This window comes from Siphateles boraxobius, unplaced genomic scaffold (assembly GCF_051911475.1).
Source record: "Siphateles boraxobius isolate OS27281-9 unplaced genomic scaffold, OSU_SipBor_1 56, whole genome shotgun sequence".
Taxonomy (NCBI): Eukaryota; Metazoa; Chordata; class Actinopteri; order Cypriniformes; family Leuciscidae; genus Siphateles; species Siphateles boraxobius.
The window spans coordinates 1,462,347-1,486,137 of record NW_027509182.1 but is presented as its reverse complement, the minus strand read 5'-3'; the positions used below and the strand labels follow the sequence as shown (position 1 = coordinate 1,486,137).

Here is a 23,791-nt window from a genome sequence, read left to right as displayed (position 1 = left end):
ATTAAGCATTTGGTAGAATGTACTTGTCACTTGTTTGAAGCTAAGTCACATTGTTCATTTTCCTATTCATCTTGTCATGTCAATACTTTTGCATTATTGGGCCAATGTGGGTCATGGTAATAACAACACTTTGTGTTTCGAAAATCAAACCATGTTTGTTGTTGGATTGTCACCTTTGAAAATCTCGGAAGAACCAGTTAGGCCCTTTAGTGAAATAACTTCACGAATTTCTTGGCCAGGAAAGAACTGAAAAAAGTAAAAAGCAACTGTGAGAACAAAATGTTCTATAACCTTCAGCCCATTTAGTGACTGGTGACATCAATGTCGTGCATCATATCACACCACAACATTTGCATAACCTCAAGTCTCTGAAACAGTAAATGGAGTTCAACAGTCAAATGCTAGACATCTATAGAACAGACTAGAAATTATCATAAAACACCAAAGACTTTTTTTCTAAAACAAATTTATTTATCTTAAAAAAGCCAATACAGATCTGAATTTTTTTTTTAGAACTGTAACACACTGGTTAATCTCAATTTCAACATTGTGTTAACAATGACTGTAAATCAATACAATACAATAAAAAAAAAAAAAAAAAACTGGATTCACAAAATTCTTAGAACAGGGCCAGCAAACTGTCGCGGTAATGTGAAAAATGGAAGTTTGTTGGCTTTAGCGAGAGTTGAAAAAAAAAAAAAAACATTAAACATTGAACAGAAAAATGGGAGACAGAAAAGAAAAAAGCCCCAGATAAGATACCATGAAAGACTCTTTTTTTCATGGAAATTGAGTGTAGGTTTAGAGGGACATTTGCAGAGATTCAACTGAAATAAATTCGTAGAATTCGATTCTTAGATTTTAAAAAACACAAGCTGTAAAAGTTTGAAAAGAATTGGCATGTGAAGTTCAAATATTTACCTCAAACATCAATGTAGTTTACTTGGTCTAATAACCTTATCATTTGAGAACTCGTTGGGCAAATCATAATAGTATATGACAATTGTGCATATAGACGTGCTTTAAAAAAGCATTATCATTCCATCCATTATTCAAGAAACTCAAAATGGTGGAGTCAACAGCATTGTCTGCTTAAACATATAACTGAATAATTTTAAGGCAATCGGGCCTAGTTAAAACAAGGAGTCAAACGATTTCAAAATATATTAATGAAAGTAATTACTGATGTCAAATTGATGTTTAGTTAAACATCAAATGGATTTGCCAAGTGAGACGAGAGCAGAAGACAAAAGCAATAATGACGTCGCTGATAATAAAGTGGAAATATTGCAGCTAGCTGTAAATATCAAGCTGGTAGGCTCCCCTGACTTTGTAGCAAAATTTTGCGTTTTAGAGAATGTGGCACAAACTATAACGTTGGGTACTAGTCGAACTGAGCTGATCCATCTTTGTAAACACTATTAAGGATTTTCTGATACAGAAAAAAATACTGTTGACAAGATATAAGAGAGGGTCATGTCTATCACCTAAATGATAGTCCCCCCCCCCCCATCACTCCAGAGGATCAAATCAATACGCTGTTGATTATGGGAAGAATATCACAAAATAAACGTCTATATTTGATTGAGAACCTGCAGTATTGTGTTGTTGTGACATTGATCATTCAGTTGCAGTTATTTCAAAAGTCATGGTTTATTCATTAATGTTTGCTCTAGTTCAGATATATATCACTATTAATGAAGACAGAAGCAGCACTAATGTCCTCCAGGATCTGCCCAAGAGAAAATCAGCTCCAAGTGAAAAAGACTAATAAAATACTCTCTCTTTAATTTTACCAGCGGCTGATAAAGAAATATGTAATAAAGTACTTTTTTCCTCACTCCTTCTGTAAAACTGAAGTCACCTTTCTTGGCATTTTGAGACTTAAAATATCATCTTAGATGCATACAAAAAGACTTTAAGCAATAAAAACAAGTTTATATTATGGATAGCAACATGTAAAATAAAATCACAACTCTGCAGAGAAGACAGAAAATACAGAATTTGCATAGCAGATTAGAATACAACTGAGAAAGAACTGCATTTTTGGTACAATATGGTGTCGTCACGTAGCTTTTGATGTATGTACAGCATAAAATCCGTTTCAGTTCCTTTCGTGCCAATCCATAAAAGCAGAAATGGATTTAGAGTCCGTCAATATAATGCTTGCAAAGGAAATGCCAAGCATCTCATTCGCTTCTCGTCGCGCTGTTACAGGCGAGACGTGTCATTTCAAAGTTTGAGTAGGAGTCTCTTACAGGAAAACTAGTAGATACTGTTTCGAAAGTGCCATCTTGCTACATTTGATCAGCTGATTCCATGGTCTGTTCGTGAAAGTTTAACACCAACATGTTGAACATCCCGATAGCTTTCAGATACTGTGAGTTTTGGTCATATCACATTCTCTCGTACACACACAAACACATACATACACACAAAAAGGGGACCTGAACTGAGCAGGTAGGGTGTAGAAGAGGTAAAAAAAAAAAAAAAAATTTTACTCAAGGTTTAATCAATGTTCCACATTCCAGCAGCTGGTAAAGCTTTGAAATGAACAAGCACCATTTGGAAAAGGCCTCCGAACTCCAAAGTCCTCCATTTTTGGAGAGTTAGTTTAAAACTACATTCAGACTGGCAAAAAGTCTCATTGGCTGTAATGTTCATTTTGTGTTTTGCTTTCTTGTCTTTCTGACAAGCCGTTTCAAGGCAAAAAGCAGCCCTAGGTAGCAGCCTTACTGTAGGCATCTCCATTTGAAGGGGAGGCCCTTCCTCAACTCCCGTGTTTGTAACGAGTCCCAAGGGTGTGTTCACAAGTCCTCACCGCCTCTGGTGTGCGTAGACAGGGTATGCTAACGTGACATTCAAAGAGTCATTGTGCTGAACAAGGGATGTGTGCTGGTAGTGCAAGACCAGTTCTTTTAGAGAGCTGTAAAGGTTGTAGGGCTCAGCGAAGCCATATCCTGTTGGTGTCTTGTTGATGACGCAGTGCTTGACCTCACCATCCACACTGTGAGAAGACAAAGAGATGGTTTTAGTCATCATTGCCTTTTGAAATGTCCCTTTTCAACATGCACTCTTAGAGTCTCAACTTAGTAGTCAATGAATTGCAAAAAATGTCAATAGATGTCGGTAATAACAACCAACATATGAACTAAAAAAACGCACAAAAAAGTGATACATACACAACACTGCAGGCGTAACATCCAGGTTTGCTGCTGTCCCTGACCAGGAATGTTCCATCTCTCTTGCCCCGAAGAAGAGCCTCAGCCTGGTTGCGGTTAATGTTACCCAGCTTCCAGGCACGTTCATCATGGTGTGGCAAATCCTCATCGTCATCCACCATTGAGTACTGACTGTAGTAAAGAAGTGATGAGTTAAATTTTGAAAGTAGGAAGACTTTATATCAAACAGCTATAATCTGATAAGAATACTCACTCGTCCTGGTTTTCATTTTTGATTCCCAACCATTCGTTGAGTTTCTTCTGTCTGACCCCTTTCTGTGTCAACCACCTGTGCAGCAACAGAAATCATTATGTTGCTCTCCATGTAGTCGTTTCTGAATGCAAGATTGTGTCCTGTGTGTTATATTTGAAGTGCAGAAACTATAGATGAGCTACTTACATGAGGTACTGATCCCTGGTCTTTCTGAGCTGGATGAGATCAGGCTTAATGCTGTTCATCCGCTTGTCAATCTCTCTGTAGTCCGCTGCCTGCTTCTTCAGATCTTCCTCGAGACGTCGTTTGCTGTCCACAATTTCACTGATGCGCGATTTTAACTTCTCATAGTTGACCATGATCCTGCAATGAAACATTGCAATGGTGTTGAATTAAACTTCTGAAATGTTCTCCAAAACACTATTTTAGAGGTTTTCAGCTTCAGGACTCACCTTTGGATTTCCTTCTCGTTGCCTTCTCTTCTAAACTTCTCAATATATTCTTTGCTGTATCGTTCTTGTGTCTGGCACTGCTCTTCAAATATTTTTATGGTCTCATTAAAAGCTTCAATAGCAGTCCTTTTCATTTGTATTTCCTAGTGAGTAGACAAAAACCATGTCAGAATGAACGCACTTTATCGAGCTCTGAGATTGCTTTACTGAAATACTTATAGTCAAATCATCAAATATATTTAGGGAGAGCAAACCTGTGATGTTCTAGTGTATTCCTCATAGAGTCGGTCATACTCTTTGTTCTTTTCTTGGAACTGCTGGTGGTATTCGTGCAATTTTTTCCCAACAGCTTCAATGTTATCCTCCTTTACCACTTGATCCTATAAATAAATAAAAAAAACATATCCAATAAAATGTTTCTGTTATAAACTAGATGATCCAGAGTAAAGTTCTGCAGGAGGACACTCCATATCCCATTACCTGTTGGTGCTTAGATACAGGATACAGTAGTTTCACATCTAGTTTGGGGTTGTACTGGGCGAGAGACTCGTGCCGATAGTGGTTGATCAACTCAACCACAGAGTTGAAAGTCAGGGGGTCTGAGAAGCCGTACTTCCCATCCCGGTGGAAGATTTTGATTAGCTTGTTGTTGCCTCCCTTCCTGTATGGTCAATGAAAATTAGGATTTAGAGCAATCCTTGAAGTTGGCAACGTCAAGGCAAGCACCCTAAATAAAAAAGAATTCAGACACACACTTGGGTTTACAAAGAAGAAATGTACCTCAGTGTGAGCGTGTAATCCCCATGCATTTTAGTGGAGGCATCTCGAACCAAAAAAGTACCATCAGCAGTGTCCCTAAGCTTTTCGTTGACCTCCTCCCTGCAACAGAAAGAGGTTCAAACTTTTACAAGAAGCAAAATTAATAATAATAATAAATAAAAAAGCATGCTTCTGACCAATCACTAGGTTTGATGACTACTTGCCTGGAGATGTCCCCCCAGTACCATTCAGCATCTTGCAGAGCCATGTTGTTGTTCATACCGTTGTTAGTGACAGACGTTGGTTTGGGTGGCTTGGGAGGTAGTGCTGTAAAGAGAAATGAGAGAAACTGATTGAGAACTTAACTGCTGATGAACTAGCAGCACTCAAGGTCATTTACATATAAAACATGTGCAGGCATGCCCAAATCTATGCGTCCTGACATATCGGTGTTTTCAATATGAAACAACAGTCCAACCTAAGAATGCTAATCTTGTGAAGAAAAATGAAAACCCTCAAAACATCCTTTTGCTGTCAAGTAAATGATGCAGGTTTCCTTCCAATGCGACAGTCATGTTTTAAAAGCATGCAACGGTTACTGCAGTTTCCCAGATCTCTTACCTCCTCCCCTCCCAGTGTCTTCCATTTCATTAAATGCAGCTGAGCACATGCCTCCTGAGCGCTCAGCAGGGAGTCGGATTCTTGACTCAGGGAGAATGCATTTCATTGCCCCTTCCAAAAAACCTAATTTAATCATCATTTCCTGATCTGGTCAACATTATACCACATAATCTATTCGTGAGATGCACCGATCACAATACTGAGTCATGGAGATACAAAACAGGGAATAATGTAGATTTTAAACAAGTTATTTGATGCGTCCTTTCAACAAGTGTTTCTGAACAGAATTAACACGGTTTCTAGAAGTAATGACATTGGACAGCAGGCATATACCCACCAATGGGTTTTTCAAAGCAATGCATTGTGCACAATCATGCAAGAATCCTCAACCATTGAGAACATGTTGCTTCGCTGGATAGAGGCAGAGAATGCATTTGATTGGCTGCTGGGCCATGTGACGGGAAGCAGCGGGGGCAGTGCAGTCTCCGTGGAGCATGAGGCAGAGCTGAAGTGGTGGGCTATTTTTAGCCCCCCCCCATCATCTCATGCACACTCACTGTCTCTTCTTTTGTTCACTTCAGTCACCATCATCGCTAAGCATTTTCTGCCTCGTGCAATCACAGGGTATAAAACTCACAGACAAAGATATTAAATCAGATAAATAAAATAAAAGAATCGAACCAACAAATCATCCCATGCTTTTTGTGGTACCTCCATTAAAACATACACAATATTCCACACAACGATTAATGTATCTGTTACCATAAGAAAACATCAATGGCAAAATGTTAAACCCATTTTGAGACCAACAAATGCATCCAAGACCACAGACAGAGCTGTCACCCATCAAATTTAGACGTACGAATGACATGTTTGTAATGCACCAACGTCAACAGTTACCTGGCACATCTATTTCTATGTAAAACAGGAGGTCTTATCCAGATCCTGATCCAGTGTCAAGTTGTGGACTCTCTAAATTCGCCATGCCTAAAGATGTGTTGCGTATCTGGAAGGATACGCATGCAGTTTCTTTGCAAACCTCCTCCGAATGTATATTATAAATCCAGGTTCTTTACACTCATCAGTTTGAGACCAATTTTTGAAAAGCCTAGGAAAGTGGGGTCAGTGAAAGCCATTACATCACTTACCCCAGCCAATGGTGCTGCAGGACTGTTGCTGGCCACTCCTGCCACATCACCTGCCTCTATTTCTTCCAAGTCCGAAGTGCAATGATGTCATTGCAACAGTGCTCTTTGTCCATTCAAAAGTCGACAATGAAAAGTGCATCAAAAGAAAAATGTATCTGCTCTTATTTGTGTGATCCAGGGATATCCTTTATCCGTGTGGAACACAAGCGTTCTCAAAGCCGTTTTGATGCTGCCAGTTGTATCACAGACAAGGTGCACTGCAGCACAGCGTCTTTCGAATGAGAAAAAGAACTGAAGCTTTACGGTCTTTCTCTGTCACCCCCTCCCTTCCTGTATCTGTGATGCAGATTTGCTAAGCCCCGCCTCACTGAGCATAAGCATTCAGCACAACCTCTCTGCTGGTAGGCAGACAAAATCGCTGCTGCAGCGGCACGTAGGCAGTCCCTACGTCAAAGACAAGGCCAGGTCAGGAGGCAGGCACAGCTTGCAAATACTTCTTATAATCCCCACATGCGACTCACAGAGGACTGTAGGAGGGTAGAGCTCAGCTATACATGCTTGAGAGGGTACCTGAAATAGCCGCATTTCTCAGTAGGGTTAAAATGGTCACAGGAACCTGGGCTATTGTCATGCTTGGCACTCTAATGACAGGTCAGAAAGGCACTTCAGCTGGGGTGCTTAACAGTCATGCAGTAAGTCAAATGTAACTGACTGCCACTGGAACATCAAAGAAGTGTGTAAAAAAAAAAAAAGGAAGTGTGAAATTTTCAAAAACTTAAATTTAGAATTTTAGTGGACTCCTTGCATTTTAAAGAAATTCTATACCCTAACTTTTATTGGAGCCGATGAATAATGCAACACATTCATCTCGCATGCTCAGACATGCCGGTGTCAGTCAAACAAGTTAACCCACTTTTCGTAGCAGGTCTCACTTGGAGTGCTAGTCTTGATACACACAAGTATCAAGTACACACTCATACAGAAGAGTAGCACTGATATTCAAGGCTGTCAGAGCTTTAGTGAAAGAGCTAGATCATGACACAAAATAGGACCTTCTAAAAGAACCACTATCATGCGCTATGAAAAACCAGGTAACTCCCAGAAGTGATGACATGCTGCTTTACTTTGATACATTTTCCATCTACCTAACTGCTTTTGATAAAAGTAACCCAATCATTACACCAAACTTCCTAAGACACCAAAACCACACACTTACATTGCAAGTTGTGCATGTTCAGCAGAAGTCAAGAAGCCTTTCGTTCAGCAAGTCTTTCCGGTAAGCATTACTCGTGATTCTTGGTAAATCCAAAAAGATGGTACTCTTGTTGTCTTGAAAAATGTTCAAACTTGACTGGTGCAGGAGTCTCAAAATCACTGCAGCAGTCTGAAGAAATCATGCAAAATCCGAGTTGAGAAAGAAAATAATTGGTGCGACGGGTTGAGTCCAGAGAACTAAAGGAGGTCTGAGAGGGGTGGAGAATGAAGCCTGCTCCGGGACGGCTAGGTAAATGATTGCTGGAATCGCACTGCTGCTAGCCGACTCTCTCTCTCTCTGCTCATTCACTCTCCCTGGCTCCAAGGGTTCAGTCTCATGATTAACTCGCTCAGGTTCAAATATTTGCTGAGCTATGCAACCTTATGTTTTGGGAGGGGAACGTGGCACAGGCAGGAGGGGGCCAGGGGGTGGAGTAAAGTGCTCGGAAGTGATCGTTGAAAGTGTGTGTGTGTTAGAATGCATGCAAGACAGAACAGCCGCCGCTGCAAGCTAACAAGTGAGCTCTGTGGAGCAGACCGCACTTGAAGCCAATTCCAAGTGGGCCTTTTGCCACCTGCTTAAATTAGCCACCTAGTAACTAGGAACATGTGCACACACGCATCCGCACGCTCAAATTAACACGCATATCAACAGCTACACAATGCCACATGTGCAGGAATCAAGTATGGGCAGGTCGGTAAGGCAACAAGAAACAGTAAAAGGTGGCACTTGTGTGACCCACGCTTTAGTAAAAGTTTGTACAGGAAGAAACTGAGTTGCCCAAGCAGTAAGGAGGCAAGTGTGCTTTTGAGTCTGGACTTGTCTTGCCCAACCCAGCCTCCTGCAGGTGCAAATTACTGACAGCTGAGCTTGCTCCATGCCAGGGTAAGGTATAAATAGGCCCTAACAGGTAATAAAACATTTAAACTGTCACACAGCCAGACTTGGGAGAGAGTTAGACGGATAAAGACAGGGAGAGAGACTTTACTAGTGCTATAAAAGCCCAACTACACAACAGGTCTGTGTTCAGGGCAGCGTGGCGCACGCACGCACGCACCATGCACGCACGCACGTTGTAAAATGTATGTTGTAAAAGTATGAACATCAGTTGGAGCTGTGGCCTAGTGGCTAGCACTTACCAGTAAGCCAAGGTGTCTCATGCAGCAAACCCAGGTGCCAGCCCATTACACAAATTTAAATTCCATGTACCTTTCCCTATCTTCTCCCCATTGTTGCAACCTACTCCAATGCATAATTAAATGTGCATGTTTGACAATGGTGCTTATTTTGACAACACTGGTTTGAATCCAGTAAGCCATCACCATCCCATTGCCTAGACTGTATGCAAAGCTTTAGAGAAATGTTTCTCAACCCTTTTGACTCCATGACATGGCATTATTCAAATAAGACATCAGTTAAATGTTGTACTTCTGTGGGGTTTTTTTCTCCAGCATTTATTAAGATTCTTAAGATAACTAAATTTAAATAATTTAAAGGTTGGTTCACTAAATGGTTGATAAACCATTGTCTTAAAGTGGTTTGTTATCATCGTTATAGTGTATTTACCTGGAGCTGCCTGACTGTCACTCCATTCGCTGGTCACCAAGACTTCAATTATCCTGATGTGTGCCTCTGGGCTGGGCTCACAACTGGGAAGGAAAAAAGAAACATCCGTTTTTTTTGCTAGCAGGCTAGCTGGCAACAACATGATTCATTAGCATATGTGTCAGGATGTACCTGGTGGGCTGATGTCTGAAGAGTGCCGGACTGAAGATCTCAGCGAGGGCACGAGCACTGAGCAGGTTAGCTGCTGAGGCCTGACATATACGAGAGAAGTGGCGGAGCAAACTCTGCAGGGTCAGCCAGTACTGCGGGGGAAGTGCAGACGAGCTGGTCACCAGCCGCAGGTGATGTGCGCATTCGTCTGCACCCTGCACTTCTGAAGAGACAGAAAGACAGAAGAGTGTAAAACAAGGGCTTTCTAACACCCAACTACAAACATTGAAAGTGGCATCATGTGATGTATATTTAAAGTGAGCTAAACATACCAATAATCAGTGAGGCCATATGCAAAAAAGTGTGGAAAATTGCACTTGGTGTGCAGCTAACCACACAAGATCTTAAGCGAGACAATGACAGAGTGAGTAAGGTACTCTGAGAGATAATTGGTTGACAGCGCTGATGTAGCAGATAAGTTTTCAGGTTTGCTTTAGGTCTATTAACCACAGATATCCTGTTTCCAGCCACGTGACTTTACACTACCCAAAAGAGAAGTGCAAAGCAAAAAAACGAAGAACAAAACAACCAACAACACTGTTCTCTCTCAAATTGGATACGTGCAAGTTTACACTGCCAAAAGTTTATTCTGCATATGTACAGAATGTTCAGTCACACAGCGAGGGCAGATAAATTCAACGGCCAATACAACACCTGGAATACTTTTCGCAGTTGAATTGGCTGGGGTTAGTATACACAAAATCAGATAAGTGTTGGAACATGTGTACTAATAAAAGTATGCGCTGTGATGATTCAACCACACAACCTTAACAGATGAGCCTGGTATGGTGCTTTTAGAAGGTCACGGGACTGTGACACCTTGCGTTACTTTACTACCATTGTAAGAGGCTCACCATCTGGCTAACAAAAATCTTGAGAACAATAGCACCATCCTGTGGCTCTTATAATGAAATGAGATCAATGAAAAAAGATCTGATTATTCCAGAAAAAAATTATTCAGTTGAATTGAATTTGTCTGTTGGGTAGGCTGTGTCATGAGCATCGCTCTGCGATGATGTTATTCCAAACACATTTTTTGTGTATGTGAATGCTGTTTTAAGTGGATATTGGGACAAAAGAGAAGTACAAAGACTTTTTTACATAATAAATAATACTTTAGTAGTTATAGTAATAACAGTTTAATAACGATTCATTCATGGAAACAATTCATGTCGAATGAGATGTGAGTGAGCCGTAGGGTTCAGTTTCACTTTAAATAAGTTTGTTATAGGCTTGGCATTTAAAATAAATGTTGTTTGTAATTCATTAATATGAATATGAATATAATTTATTTTTATTTTATACATATATTTTTCATTTTTGTTTTGTTCTGAATAGGCTAACATTAAATTTAAAGAATTTGGAATGAGGGGAAGTAATGCATGTTTATAGTCTTATAATGTTTGTTATCATTGCATTATATTTACCAGTATTTTACATAATTTTTTAATGTAATAATAAAATGTGACACGCACCACTGCAAATTATCTGTATTTTTTTTTCTCTCAACAACGCAAGTTTGACCTGCTGCTACTTATAGGTGTGACTTATTTTCCGGAAAATAATATAATTGTGCTGTGTTATTAAAAAAACCTTTAGCACCAATAAAACAAACATATTATGTTCATTACTCCCACCCACATTAACTTTGGTCACTGTTATAATTATGAGGGTGTCCTTGGAAATGTATCTCCCCTGTAAGGGATCCCAGGCTCCAAAAAGTTTGAAAACCCCTTACTAAGATGACCACTGAATGAAACGATTTAAAACAAAAGAAAAGAAAAAAGACTTAAGAAACAGCATTTCATATCAGTTTAAACAGTTTAGGAGCAAAATGAGAATGGGAAACTCATCCCGTGTAAATCCAATGATTCACATGGCAGTACTAACATGGTTTAATACTATGTCATAGAAATCCCATGAGAGTTTCAGGGCTGTTGACCAGGGAACTACACTAACATTTTCCACTGGTGGCACTTGCGCTACTAACTTTTTCAGTTACTAGCGCAAAACATGATTTGGTCGCACAAATTATTTATATAGTAAGCCGCTCTGGATAATAATGACCAATAGTGAAACTGCATTGCATACAGATGTGCTTTTTATTTTACTCTCCATCTTTTAAAACACATGCCTTTTTGTTTTCTTTAAAAATGGTTGGGATAGATTTACTGCAATAGAAAATACAGTAGCCTACACAATAAAGTGCTAAATTAATTTCTTTTGGATTTCACCATGCTATGGTTGGCACAGATGGGCAGACTTCTGAACTCTTAAGGAAAAGTAAAATAAATATAATATGTCATTGTGAAGCTTCAATGATTCGTGTTTGAATTGTTTTGACGCAGTTACAAATTTGGACAGTCCTGCAATTGAAGGCCCACAGAATTTACAGTAGGGCTGCACGATATTGGTAAAAAAATGACATTGCGATATTTGATTTTTCTGCGATATATATTGCGATATAAAAACAATTTCACCAGATGACTTGAATAGCTCTACTTGGAAAGAATGAATCATTCTAGAATGACTCTTGAGTTCAGTGTTGGACAGATCAGTTGTTATTTTAACCATTCATTAAAGTGAATCGGTTCAAAGGAGTCAGTTCGCGAATCGGACGTGTCATTAACGGACCACGGCACACGTTGTGTGATTATCCAGGCAGTTTAGGACATCGCACAAGATTTGTCTCAACACAGAAAACATTTCATCACCAGATAGATTTTTTGTTTTGTTTATTGAAAGAGTGGTTTATGCCATCTGAATGTGTGGAAAGCTTTTCAGAGAAGATGAGGCAACGTTATTTTAGCACAATTCACAACCAGTGGTAGTTCAGAAAAAAAAAAACTTCGGTCTTCCGACCTTTTACCATCGTGTATTCTCAAAGATATTCAGTCAACTCAATTCATTATTATGAGCGAGGGAGGGAGAGAGAGCGCGCGCGCGACTGGGGCTTTCACTCTCTCTGCTCGTTCTCTCAGTTAAACAAGCGCGAATCCGCGAAGCCAACTTGATGTGTTGAATCCTCAGAGCGCGTTATAAAACGTATTCTTAAAATACACATTTCTGTTTTAATAAATGCTCATAGTAAATCATAGCATATTGCCTAAAACATTAGGTAGGTACAAAAATAATCAAACGGTGATACATTTGCGACCAATTAAAAATTAGGGTCGCAATGGCATTTCAAAAGGTCGCATATGCGACCATTTTGGTCGCAGTGTAGTTCCCTGCTGTTGACCTAATGTTGATGTGCAATAATCCTATGGAAACTCACCTTGAGCGATGCGCATCATCTCAGTGTAAATCATAGAGGGGATGACAGGCTGAGGTAGATCTTGAAGATACCTCCTCAGACCATCACACAACATCTGAAGGTCCATCTGCTCAAGATCCACCAAGGCAGGGTCTGATTCATAGAACACAAGCATCAGTGGGACAGGAAGGAATGAAGCTAGCACTTTTAACACTTTGGGTTGGAGTGTTTGGAAAATTAGTACAATAGGGATATCCAGGCATGCTGGATAAGGCTGTGATTTGGTTGCATTTCACACTCAGCATGGACAGAACAGTTAACAGTGGCTACAGCTAATGGAATGTGTCACTTACCATTATCAAAGCATTGTCTGACATCCAGCCCTCCTCCAGCAGTGAAATTTCTATAGAGAGTAGGGTTGTCTAGACCTGTACAGAATTTATATGCGAGTTAATACATGAGCACAAAAAATAAATAAGTAATAATTACAAAAAAAAAATATGCATAATGGTTTTACCTTTCTTTTCGATGGCCTCAAGGAGCTTGAGGAGCATGAGTGGTGCCATCTCTGGAGGAGTAAACTGCTCCGTCAGGTCTAACAGAGTGCTTGAGCCTAAAGGAGAGAAAGTTAAACAATCATACCAAAAAGCCGCCAGGTACCTTTGAACAACTCTACTAGCTTTTCATTAAGCACCAAACACCATAATTTCAAAGCCTCCAAGGAAAACAAGAACTTTAAAGCATGACCCATAGTCACAGGACGCATAGATCAATAGTCATCATCATGTATTTATGTGGTGCAGCAAGGAGCACGTTTGGACGGCACATCTAAGTGTGTTTAAGGCTGGTGCTGACCGGTAGGATATGATTAAGTGTGCAGTGGAGGTGGACGAGAAGGATAAAGTAAACAGACCGTAATATGCAGTCTCTGGTGTTGGGTTGAGGGTTAGAGATCTACAAGTCCAGGTGTGAGCATGAAAGGGCTGCGGGACTGGCGTAAAATGCACAGCATTTTAAAAGGCTTGGATTTCTAAAAGGCTTGACTGTTAGTAGCGTCCCAGGCCACAGATCCAAACACAGCATATTATGAATGGATTCCCTTTACAGAGTTTTTTTTAATAGAGGTATCAAGAGGATCTTTACAGTTTGCAGAGTTTCTTAGAAGGAATGACTCAAATTAAAAGCTTGGAGGCTGCCTAAATGGAAAAAACAACCACACATGAGGAAATGGGCGTTTAAGCCATTAGAAATAATAGTCTTGTTTAGTCCAAGGGATCTGGGACTTTTTTTTCTCTTTTGCTAGCCTGGGAGATAAGTAAAAAAAGTTATATTGCTCATATCAGACCCCTTCTCTTGAACTCAACTTTGAAAGGCAACAGCCATCTGGAGTCCATTACTGGCAAAGCGACATCGAGCATAAGGAGTTATTCATTTTCTGAGAACTGCTGAACTCGAGGCAGGGGAAGTGAACGACAGATTCCTCATATAGAAATTTAGAGAGTAGTGCGACTTTGGTACGCCACACTGAGGGGTAACCTTGTGCCCAGACAGACACCTTATCCAGCCTGCTACTTCTTAGAATTCAGATTCAAAGCGCTGGGCTAATTTTACATTAGCTCAAAATGTTCTGGTCAAAAGTGACAAACATGGTTCTGGAATATAACAGATTTAGGGCTGAAACGATTCCTCGAGTTACTCGATTACAAAAATTCCTCGAGGCAAAAACTCTCCCTCGAAGCCTCGTTAAATTCCTATGACGCATACTATACGCCCGGCGCAGGGATTTGATTGTTTCACACGGACCGTTTATTCACACGGACCTGTTCAGGAAGCATATTTTGAATTTAGTTGGCGCAATGGCGGAGAATAAATATGTAAATAAACGGCAGAAATTGTCTAAAGTTTGGTATCATTACACACTTAATAAAGAAGACAACAAGGTGCAGTGTCTCTACTGCAAAATAGAGCTGGCATACCACAACAGCACATCTTCCATGATTAAGCATCTGAACAGGAGGAATCCATTCCATGCTGTTTCACCAAGCATCGGTGAAACAAGGTAACGTAGTCTAAGCCTATTGATGTTCGCTGATTTTAATCCAATACTGTAGGCTATTTGTTGCGATGTCGTGATGCGGTTTGACTAGATATGATTTTTTGCTTTGATGACATTTTTAAGTAGTAAACGTAACTATCACATTCAATTGCAAGAGAGTATAGCCTAAAAAAAGAACCCCTTCACTCACACTCACACTCACACTCACACACACACACACACACACACACACACACACACACACACACACACACACACACACACACACACACACACACACACTTTTTTCAGACCTACCAGACCTACCAATTTTCAGACCAATTTTTTGTTCTCAGGTTAACTAAACTAAATTTACAGAAGGTGCAATCCTTTTTTGTTATATTGTGTATTAAGAAGGCAAAAAACTAAGTTTATATTCATATTAAGTTTGTTTTCATACATGTTACAGTAAGTTCACTTAACTGTATGTTGTAATATAATTGTTGGCAATGCCAACTTGGCACTTGAATTTTGGAGCCAAACTTTTGGACTTGGAAATAAATACCTCTGTTGAGAAATAAAAAGCCAAATGCTTGATCATTTTACAGCCATATAATTTTTGTTATGCATAATTTGTTTTTTTTGTTCAAAAACACACACAAAAAAAATTATCCGGTTACTCGATTAATCGATCGATTAAGTGCTAGATTAATCGATTACAAAAAGAATCGATAGCTGCAGCCCTAAACAGATTCTTCACATTTACCATTCAAGTTTGGTGAATTAGCTTAAGTCACTATGCTGTCTTGCAGTTGAGACTGGCTCAGTTTAAGGCCTCGTTCACACTGCAGGGGCTTAATGCTCAATTCCGATTTTTTGAAAAAATCTGATTTTTTTGCAAGGCCGTTCACATTTCCAATTAAATGCGACCTTTTGTGATCTCCTGTGTGAACGTGAAATGACCCAGAAGTGACCCGCATGCACAGAAGAGTACTCAACGGTCAACGACGTCACTTGTTGTTTGCGGAAGTAGCTAAACATAGCCTAAATGCAGCTGTCCCCCCAAATATTAATTAAATCAGAAACCTCGCTTCCCTTCCATGACTGGTCTTAGCATCGTCCACCATAGTTGTTGTTTATCTTCTCATTCCCGCCTACTTCAACGCAGAATTATGACGTTTGTCGCATATCAATGACGTGCGGGTCGGATACAAGTGACCTGGTTGTTCAGATTGAAGTCGCATTTCAAAAGTTTGGATACATATCGGATTTGGACCACATCCCCAAGTGGCCTGGGTCGCATTTGAAAAGATCGGATCTGTGTCGTTCAGACTGTCATGAAAAGATCAGATACAGGTCGCATGGGGCAAAAAAAATCGGAATTGGGTCATTTCAGCCTGCAGTGTGAACGTAGCCTAAGAGTCCAGTACACTATGGTGGTCTTTAATTACAAAATATTTAAACAATTACATCATAAGTCATAATGCACACCGCATTTCATCATAGAATTGTATATTCCAAGAGTCTTGTGTATATTTACATGCATTGGATGGGCATTTCCACAGAGGGTGGGAGGCTGGCAGGGGAGGGGGGGATTGAGTTGCTTCTAAGTAACTCAGGGTGACTTGATAGCACTGGCCTTCCATGGGGCTAGATTGAATGACATTCAGGATTGATGATAGTGGAATAGTTCAAATGTTTTGGTTCAATGTTCCACTATGTCTCTGAGACACCGTCTCTAGGATCTTGAGTAAATAAAGAAGAACTAGACTAACTTCCCTAGGTGTACGATAGAGGTGCACGATATTGAAAAAAAATGTATATTGCGATATCGATATTAATTTCGATATTTTTAAAAGTACGTAAATTTACAAAAGTTATAGGAAAACACATCAAAAATAGATTCATAACAAATAAAACAAATTCTTACAACACAGGGTCTCTAGGATCTTGAGTAAATAAAGAAGAACTAGACTAACTTCCCTAGGTGTACGATAGAGGTGCACGATATTGAAAAAAAATGTATATTGCGATATCGATATTAATTTCGATATTTTTAAACGTACGTAAATTTACAAAAGTTATAGGAAAACACATCAAAAATAGATTCATAACAAATAAAACAAATTCTTACAACACAGGGTTTATTGTTAAGGTTTATTATCAACAGACAGTCATATTGGACTGGTACAACATGAATAAATAAATAACCATGTCTACTACAGAACAGGACATGTTTTATTGTTGTACAGTATAAAAATAAACAAATGAGCATGTCTAAAAAACAGGAAATGTTAGAAACAATAAAATGAATCTAAAAAAAACAAGTAAAAAGAAAATGTTAGGAGAAACAGGGCCCATCAACAACAGTGCAACTGCCTTTAGAAGGCAATTGGCACTTTCCCCGGCACCTGGCCACTTCATGCGTTTTCTCAGACCAGATAGCTGATCTGATATCTGATTTATCAAAACGATTCCATTTACACCTGGTCACATAAATGTGTTTTCGCAAAACGGATATAGATCCGATCTTCAATTCCCGCACAACATCCAGATTTAATAGAGTTCACGTCACCGAAAGCAACAGATAAGAGCTGCATTTTATTGATCATCAGCTAAAATCAAAGACCGCAATAAGAGATAGCGGCAACAGCACTGGTAAGATCATTACGTTTCTTTACTTTTAATGATGATGATGATTGTGTGTTAAGCGTCTGCGACTTACTTTCACTTTGATTTGCGATAGTTTGCTCGTTGGCTTGAAGAATAGATGCTCAGCTTCTCATCTGAGGTGATGCCTGTTGCACCGGCTCAGACCTGCACTTCACACATTCACCATCCCCTCCTGTACTCCCATTCCTCCCCCCTCTTGCCATCCAACCTCAGCTTAAGGTCTGTGTGGAGGACGTGAGCAGAGTCTTCAAAAAACAGAAGACTAGGAAAGCCTCAGGCCCAGACTGCATCTCATCTGCTTGTCTAAAAGCCTGCGCTAACCAACTGGCCCCGGTCTTCACGCAGATCTTCAACAGATCATTGGAGCAGTGTGAAGTTCCCTGCTGCTTAAAGCGCTCCACTATCATTCCGGTCCCCAAAAAACCCAAAATCACTGGAATTAATGACGAAAGACCTGTCGCTCTCACGTCTGTGGTCATGAAGTCGTTTGAAAGACTGGTGTTGGCCCACCTGAAGGACATCACTGGACCCCTGCTGGATCCCTTTCAGTTTGCTCACAGAGCAAACAGGTCTGTGGATGATGCAGTCAACATGGGACTGCATTATATCCTGCAACATCTCGACAGACCTGGGACTTATGCAAGGATCTTATTTGTGGACTTCAGTTCGGCCTACAATACCATCATGCCTGATCTTCTCACAGCCAAACTGACCCAGCTCTCCATACCATCCTCGATCTGTCAGTGGATCACCAGCTTCCTGACGGACCGGCAGCAGTGAGTGAGACTGGGGAAACACACATCCAAGACTCTCACAATCAGCACTGGTGGCCCCCAAGGGTGCGTTCTCTCCCCACTGCTCTTCTCCCTGTACACTAATGACTAAGGGTGTCACGATCTCGATTTTAAATCGAAATCGATCGAAATTAATTCACAATCTCAAAAATCTAAATAAAAAATGGAATCGTCGATGCTGCCATGTCCCCATGTCGCGCCCGTGATGGAAAGTTCGGATCGTTTTACTGACTCTATTGTTCAATCTCGTTCATCAAAATTAACTAATCTTTTTTCTAGTCATTTCAGCTTTAAATGTTATACTTTTAACAGGCAAATTCCCCGAACACATCCACCTACGCAATCTTGATCATATTCTGAATTAAGAAATCATTATGCAGTCAAAAATAATTTACAGGGAACATTAATAATTAATTGACCTTCCGAGTCTTTTGTTCATTTGTGGCATAACAGAGGCAATGAACGGATCGTTCATGAACGACTCATCACGGCGCGGAAAAAAAACACACGTTGAAATGCTGTGAGTCCTCTAACTTAGATTCTATGTCCGAGCCCGATTTTGGCCCCGACCCGGGCCTATATTTCCCGTCACTATCCTCGGGCCGGGCTCTTGATCTATAGACGTGCAGTCCCAACGCAATAGAGTGCGGTGCGGGACTAGATTTGATGGCCGAGTGCTAGCGCGGGCGGTAATGCACTCACTCTGTGTGTGCGGGAGAATAAAACGATTTGCGGGACTCCCGCAAACTAGAAATATCTACGAATAAAACATATAAAAACTAATACATTTTTATTTATCTGTTACAGAAAAGCAACAAGAACAACTAAAACAAAATAGAAACGATTGACAGGCCAGAGTTTCTATTCATAACATATTTGCAGCGTTGATCGATTTAGCCAATATGTGTTGATTTCTTGAACGCAATGGCCAATCAGAAGCATTTAAGATAGGGATTCTCCTCACCGCTCAAAACCGACTTTTTGTTCAGTGCGGAATTCTGTAAGCTGGCAAATCCTCTAATTATAACAAAGTGTAGGCTATATATTATGAAAGATTCATTGCGCAAGTCAGCTTCATTGGTAATAACAGAGATGTGTGAGATTGCGATGAACTGATGTCCGCTTTTTAGGAGCAACAGCAACCTGTGCTTAAATTTAAAAAAAAGTAAAAATCGAGAATTGAATCGAACCTTGACCTTAGAATCGAAAATGTAATCGAATCGAGGATTTGGAGAATCGTGACACCCCTACCAATGACTGCACTTCTAAAGACCCCACTGTCAAGCTCCTGAAATTTGCAGACGACACCACTGTCATTGGTCTCATCCAAAACGGTGACGAGTCTGCTTACAGACTGGAGGTTGAACAGCTGGCTGTCTGGTCTGCTGCAGTTATAACAACCTTGAGGTGAACACTCTCAAAACAGTGGAGATGATCGTGGATTTCAGGAGGAACAGCCCAGCACTCCCTCCACTCACCATCAATGACACCCCTGTTGAAGCAGTGGAGTCATTCAGGTTCCTGGGCACTACCATCTCTCAGGACCTGAAGTGGGACAATCACATTGACTCCGTTGTGAAAAAAGCCCAGCAGAGACTGTACTTCCTTCGCCAGCTGAGGAAGTTCAACCTGCCACAGGAGCTGCTGATTCAGTTCTACTCAGCCGTCATTGAGTCTGTCTTATGCACATCCATCACTGTCTGGTTTGGTTCGGCTACCAAATCAGACATCAGGAGACTACAATGGACAGTCCGGACTGCGGAGAGGATCATTGGTGCCCCCCTGCCAAACCTCCAGGACCTGTACTCTTCCAGAGTGAGGAAGAGAGCAGGTAAAATCATCACAGACTCTACTCACCCTGGACACCTCCTGTTTGAACTGTTTCCGTCAAGACGGCGACTCGTTATCAATGGCACTGGATCACTTGTGGATCACTGGCCACAAGAACATCTCGGCACAGGAACAGTTTCTTCCCACAGGCTATTTCCCTCCTGAACAGTTAACACGCCACCCAAGGCATATGCCTTTAAGTGCAATACTCCCACTGTTTAGTGCAATATCCTACAACTCAGGAGATACTTATATGTAGATTTATTTATTTATAATATTCAAAACACTGTAAATATGTTCATAATCTGTAAATGTCTATTCTGACTAAACCCAACTGTGATACTTTTATTCTCACATATTTTTATTTTTTATTCTTATAATTTGTAGTATTATGTTTCTTGTTGTATTTGTATATGTCCACTGGAAGCCTCAGTACCAAAACAAATTCCTTGTGTGTGCAAGCACACTTGGCAATAAAGCTCTTTCTCTTTCTGATTAGCGCTGTCATATCTGGCTATAACATTACATATAGCCTATAACACGCTCCCACATGTTTATTTTAGGGGTCGACCGATTATCGGCCTGGCCGATTATCGGCGCCGATATTGAGCATTTATTGTTATCGGTCTCGGCCATTTTCAAAACGATTTGCCGATAAAATAATTTAATTTTGAAATGCGCTATATTTGGCTCTGACGCAGCCACCTCTGTCGGAACACACCACTCTGTAGACTAGACCAATGCAATGTCCCGCACATCTGATTTGTTAGGAGTCACGAGTCCAGCCAATCAACGCGGAAAGCTGAAGGCACTGAAAGTTTTGCACTCTCACACCGAAAGCACTTGCAGACTGAAGCTGCTTCACTGATCACGCATCAGTTGTTTCTCAAAGTTAAGGCAGCAGCAGACTTTGCTGAAGAAGCAGTACATTACTACACTCAAGTTGCAAAACACCTCAATATAACAGAGCCTGTGATCTCCGCGATGCAGAAAACACAGACGGAATCGCGGAAACCAGTCATAAAAATGGAATTTACTGTATAAAGCGGAATGTCACGGAACTTTTAGATGAATTAACAAAAAGCAGGTCAGTACAAATCAAATCGAATTTCAAACCGCGTTCATGAATCCTGCGTGTCTCTAAATGAATGGAGCAGACGCGTGATTTCATTTACCACACACACACACACACACACACACACACACACACACACACACACACACACACACACACACACACACACACACACACACACACACACAGGAGCACGCGTGACACTTGCGCTGTTTTCAGTCTCAGCCGCATCATTATATGAGGACATGATTGCATAAACATCATCACCAGAGCCGCTTAGTCACTTCATGAGCTTTTTAATGCTTCAACTGAGAAAAGCTATCGTCATATCATAAACGCACAGAAACTCAAAGATCTCTACAGCAACCCGTCAAAATAAAAGTTTGTCTTTTCTTAGGGCCCTAAAATTTTTATTTTTGTTAAACTGTAAACAAATTGAATAAGTTTGATTTCAATTAATTAGAAATACTTTTTGATTACAAAAATTTTATTTAAACAGTAAAATAGAGTTTTACAAAATATTTACAGAATGCTGCTGGGTGCTTCCTGCACTTTTTAAGTTATTATTATCAATAACAGTTCTCAGATTCAAAGGTATGTTTAAAATCATTTAAAGAAAGTATTTGTCAAAACCCTTTGTTATTATTAATTTTGACATTAATTTAAATTTTTACATCAGACATAGGCTATATATCGGTTCTCGGTCTACTTAATCGGTTTACGATTATTACTGTAATAATCGGTATCTGCATCGGTCGACCCCTAGTTTATTTTTTAGCATTTTTGGGAAGAGTAAAATTTACATATGTGGTTTCAACAACCAGATGCATTTACACTTGTCCAGTTTCATCTGGAACTAAAGTTTCCTCTTTAATCTCTGTTATTTCGTCTTGTTATTTCATCTTCTCCCTGAGCAACACACATTTTCTTACTTTTGTGTTCTTTCTTTTGCTCCCTTTGCTCTCTCTTTAGGTCCTTTCTTTTCTTTCGCTTCGTTTTGTTGTCTCGGTCTATTTCTTCTAGTGTTGTCACGATACTAGAATTTCTAACTTCGATACGATACCTTGAAAAATATCGATATTCTATACCATTTTCGATACCACAGAAAAAAAAATGCCACAATGTTAAAGGGGTCTTTTTTTTTTATTTAAAGCTAAATATAACAAGTCTAGAACATGACAATGAGGTATATTTTACATGGACAAAAATGTCCTGAGTTTTATCTGTTAATATTTTTTCATTGGACCAGAGCTAACTGATCTGTTGTTTTTATCACCTACTGTTATCAAAGATTAAAATATACTGTAACAAATGCATTGTTCATTGGTCATAAATGCTGGTTTATACATTAACGTAATTTGATGAACAGATTTAAACTCAAATGTGCGTGCATCACACGCGGAAACAATGCTCACTGGATCGGCATGAAGTCAAGTCACCTTTATTTATATATTGCTTTGAACAATACAGATTGTGTCAAAGCACTTAACAGTATCAAATTGGAGGATAGAGTGTCAGTAGTGTATAATAATAAGATTAAACATTCCAGTTAAAGGCATTTCATTATTGAATGAGTTTAATTAGTATCTGTGTAATCAAATTGATGATAATCGCTAATGAAGGCAAATTGCAGAATTAAATTTTTGAATAAAGTTATCCCTCCCTAGTTATCCCGCGCTACCGAAGCGCCACCTAGTGGCTGTTACCAAAAAAGCATCAGAGTTTCGCCTCTTGTTCTTCTATACTCTTTGGTATACAGGACGCATAAAACAACAACAAAAAAACCCGCATAATTATCGCGAGACTTTCGATAATGATATCGGGCATCGTGAAATAGCGATATTGATTCGATATATCGTGCACCAAGGGTTCTAAATTAACTAATTAATAAAAACTTACTAGCCAGTTTGGCCGGTGATGCATAAGCTCTGTTCTCTGTCATTTCTCCCCTGGCAGTTCCTACATGTCCCATGAACACTGTGCCGTAATGCTACGTGATGACGTTTCATACGCCCATTGGTTGCGCGCAGTTTGCAGTGAAGCCAGCGCGAGAAATGATCATGGAAACGAACGGAGCGTCCACCAGAAAACACAAGGAAGATGAAGAACGAACGGAGCCAGAGCAGGGAGCATAGACTGAAAGAGGAGGGAGTTAGCTAGTAAAGTAAGGTAAAAAAGTTAAGATTAAACTAAAGGCGGCGGTGGTTGGGACTAGAGGATGGATACCCGACCCGAGCCCGACGGGACCCGTCGGTACCAGACGGGCCGGGCCGGGTTCGGACAGATATTTAGAAATTATGTTCGGCTTCGGGTCGGGCTCGGTCACATCAGCGCGATATGGCATTGAACATTTTAAATTTAAAACAGCTTATTATGTTGGTAGCCAATGTGCCTGATGCTTTCACGTGATGCAAACGTTCGTTTTTGTGATTAAAATACATGTAAAATATTACCATAACATCTGTCTTCCTGTGTGCGGAAATTTGTTTATGTAGCCGTGACAACGAAACACGTGAATGCGCGCCTGCGTTAAGTGCGCTTGTTTCTCCGTGCGCGCTGATGCACTCATCCTGCTGACATTTCCGAATGTCTTCCTACAGTTGCTTAATAAAAGCAGGCTTTCCACACAAACAAACGCACATGTGTCATTAGCATGAGAAAAAAAATGGGATTTTAACTGTC

The 23,791-nt window shown here is 40.1% G+C and overlaps 1 protein-coding gene across 8 annotated transcripts in view; it reads right to left on the bottom strand.

The window, feature by feature from the left end:
- Nucleotides 1-1,634: 1,634 nt before the first annotated feature.
- The window catches only part of pik3r1 (phosphoinositide-3-kinase, regulatory subunit 1 (alpha)), a 36,299-nt gene continuing 14,142 nt past the window's right edge, over nucleotides 1,635-23,791 (bottom strand). The window contains exons 3-16 of one of the 8 annotated variants that reach the window (XM_077206350.1): nucleotides 13,220-13,315; nucleotides 13,056-13,130; nucleotides 12,724-12,855; nucleotides 9,408-9,609; nucleotides 9,237-9,319; nucleotides 4,871-4,973; nucleotides 4,668-4,766; nucleotides 4,368-4,548; nucleotides 4,142-4,267; nucleotides 3,888-4,030; nucleotides 3,622-3,798; nucleotides 3,436-3,510; nucleotides 3,183-3,353; nucleotides 1,635-3,007 (exon numbers count right to left, since the gene is read on the bottom strand). In XM_077206350.1, the coding sequence (XP_077062465.1) occupies nucleotides 2,818-3,007; nucleotides 3,183-3,353; nucleotides 3,436-3,510; nucleotides 3,622-3,798; nucleotides 3,888-4,030; nucleotides 4,142-4,267; nucleotides 4,368-4,548; nucleotides 4,668-4,766; nucleotides 4,871-4,973; nucleotides 9,237-9,319; nucleotides 9,408-9,609; nucleotides 12,724-12,855; nucleotides 13,056-13,130; nucleotides 13,220-13,315 (1,853 nt within the window). In that variant the 3' untranslated portion in view covers nucleotides 1,635-2,817. Of the gene's footprint in view, nucleotides 3,008-3,182; nucleotides 3,354-3,435; nucleotides 3,511-3,621; nucleotides 3,799-3,887; nucleotides 4,031-4,141; nucleotides 4,268-4,367; nucleotides 4,549-4,667; nucleotides 4,767-4,866; nucleotides 4,974-5,267; nucleotides 6,274-6,415; nucleotides 8,046-9,236; nucleotides 9,320-9,407; nucleotides 9,610-12,723; nucleotides 12,856-13,055; nucleotides 13,131-13,219; nucleotides 13,316-23,791 lie in introns of those variants that run through there. The other 7 variants (XM_077206351.1, XM_077206355.1, XM_077206358.1 and 4 more) reach the window with 7 other exon arrangements.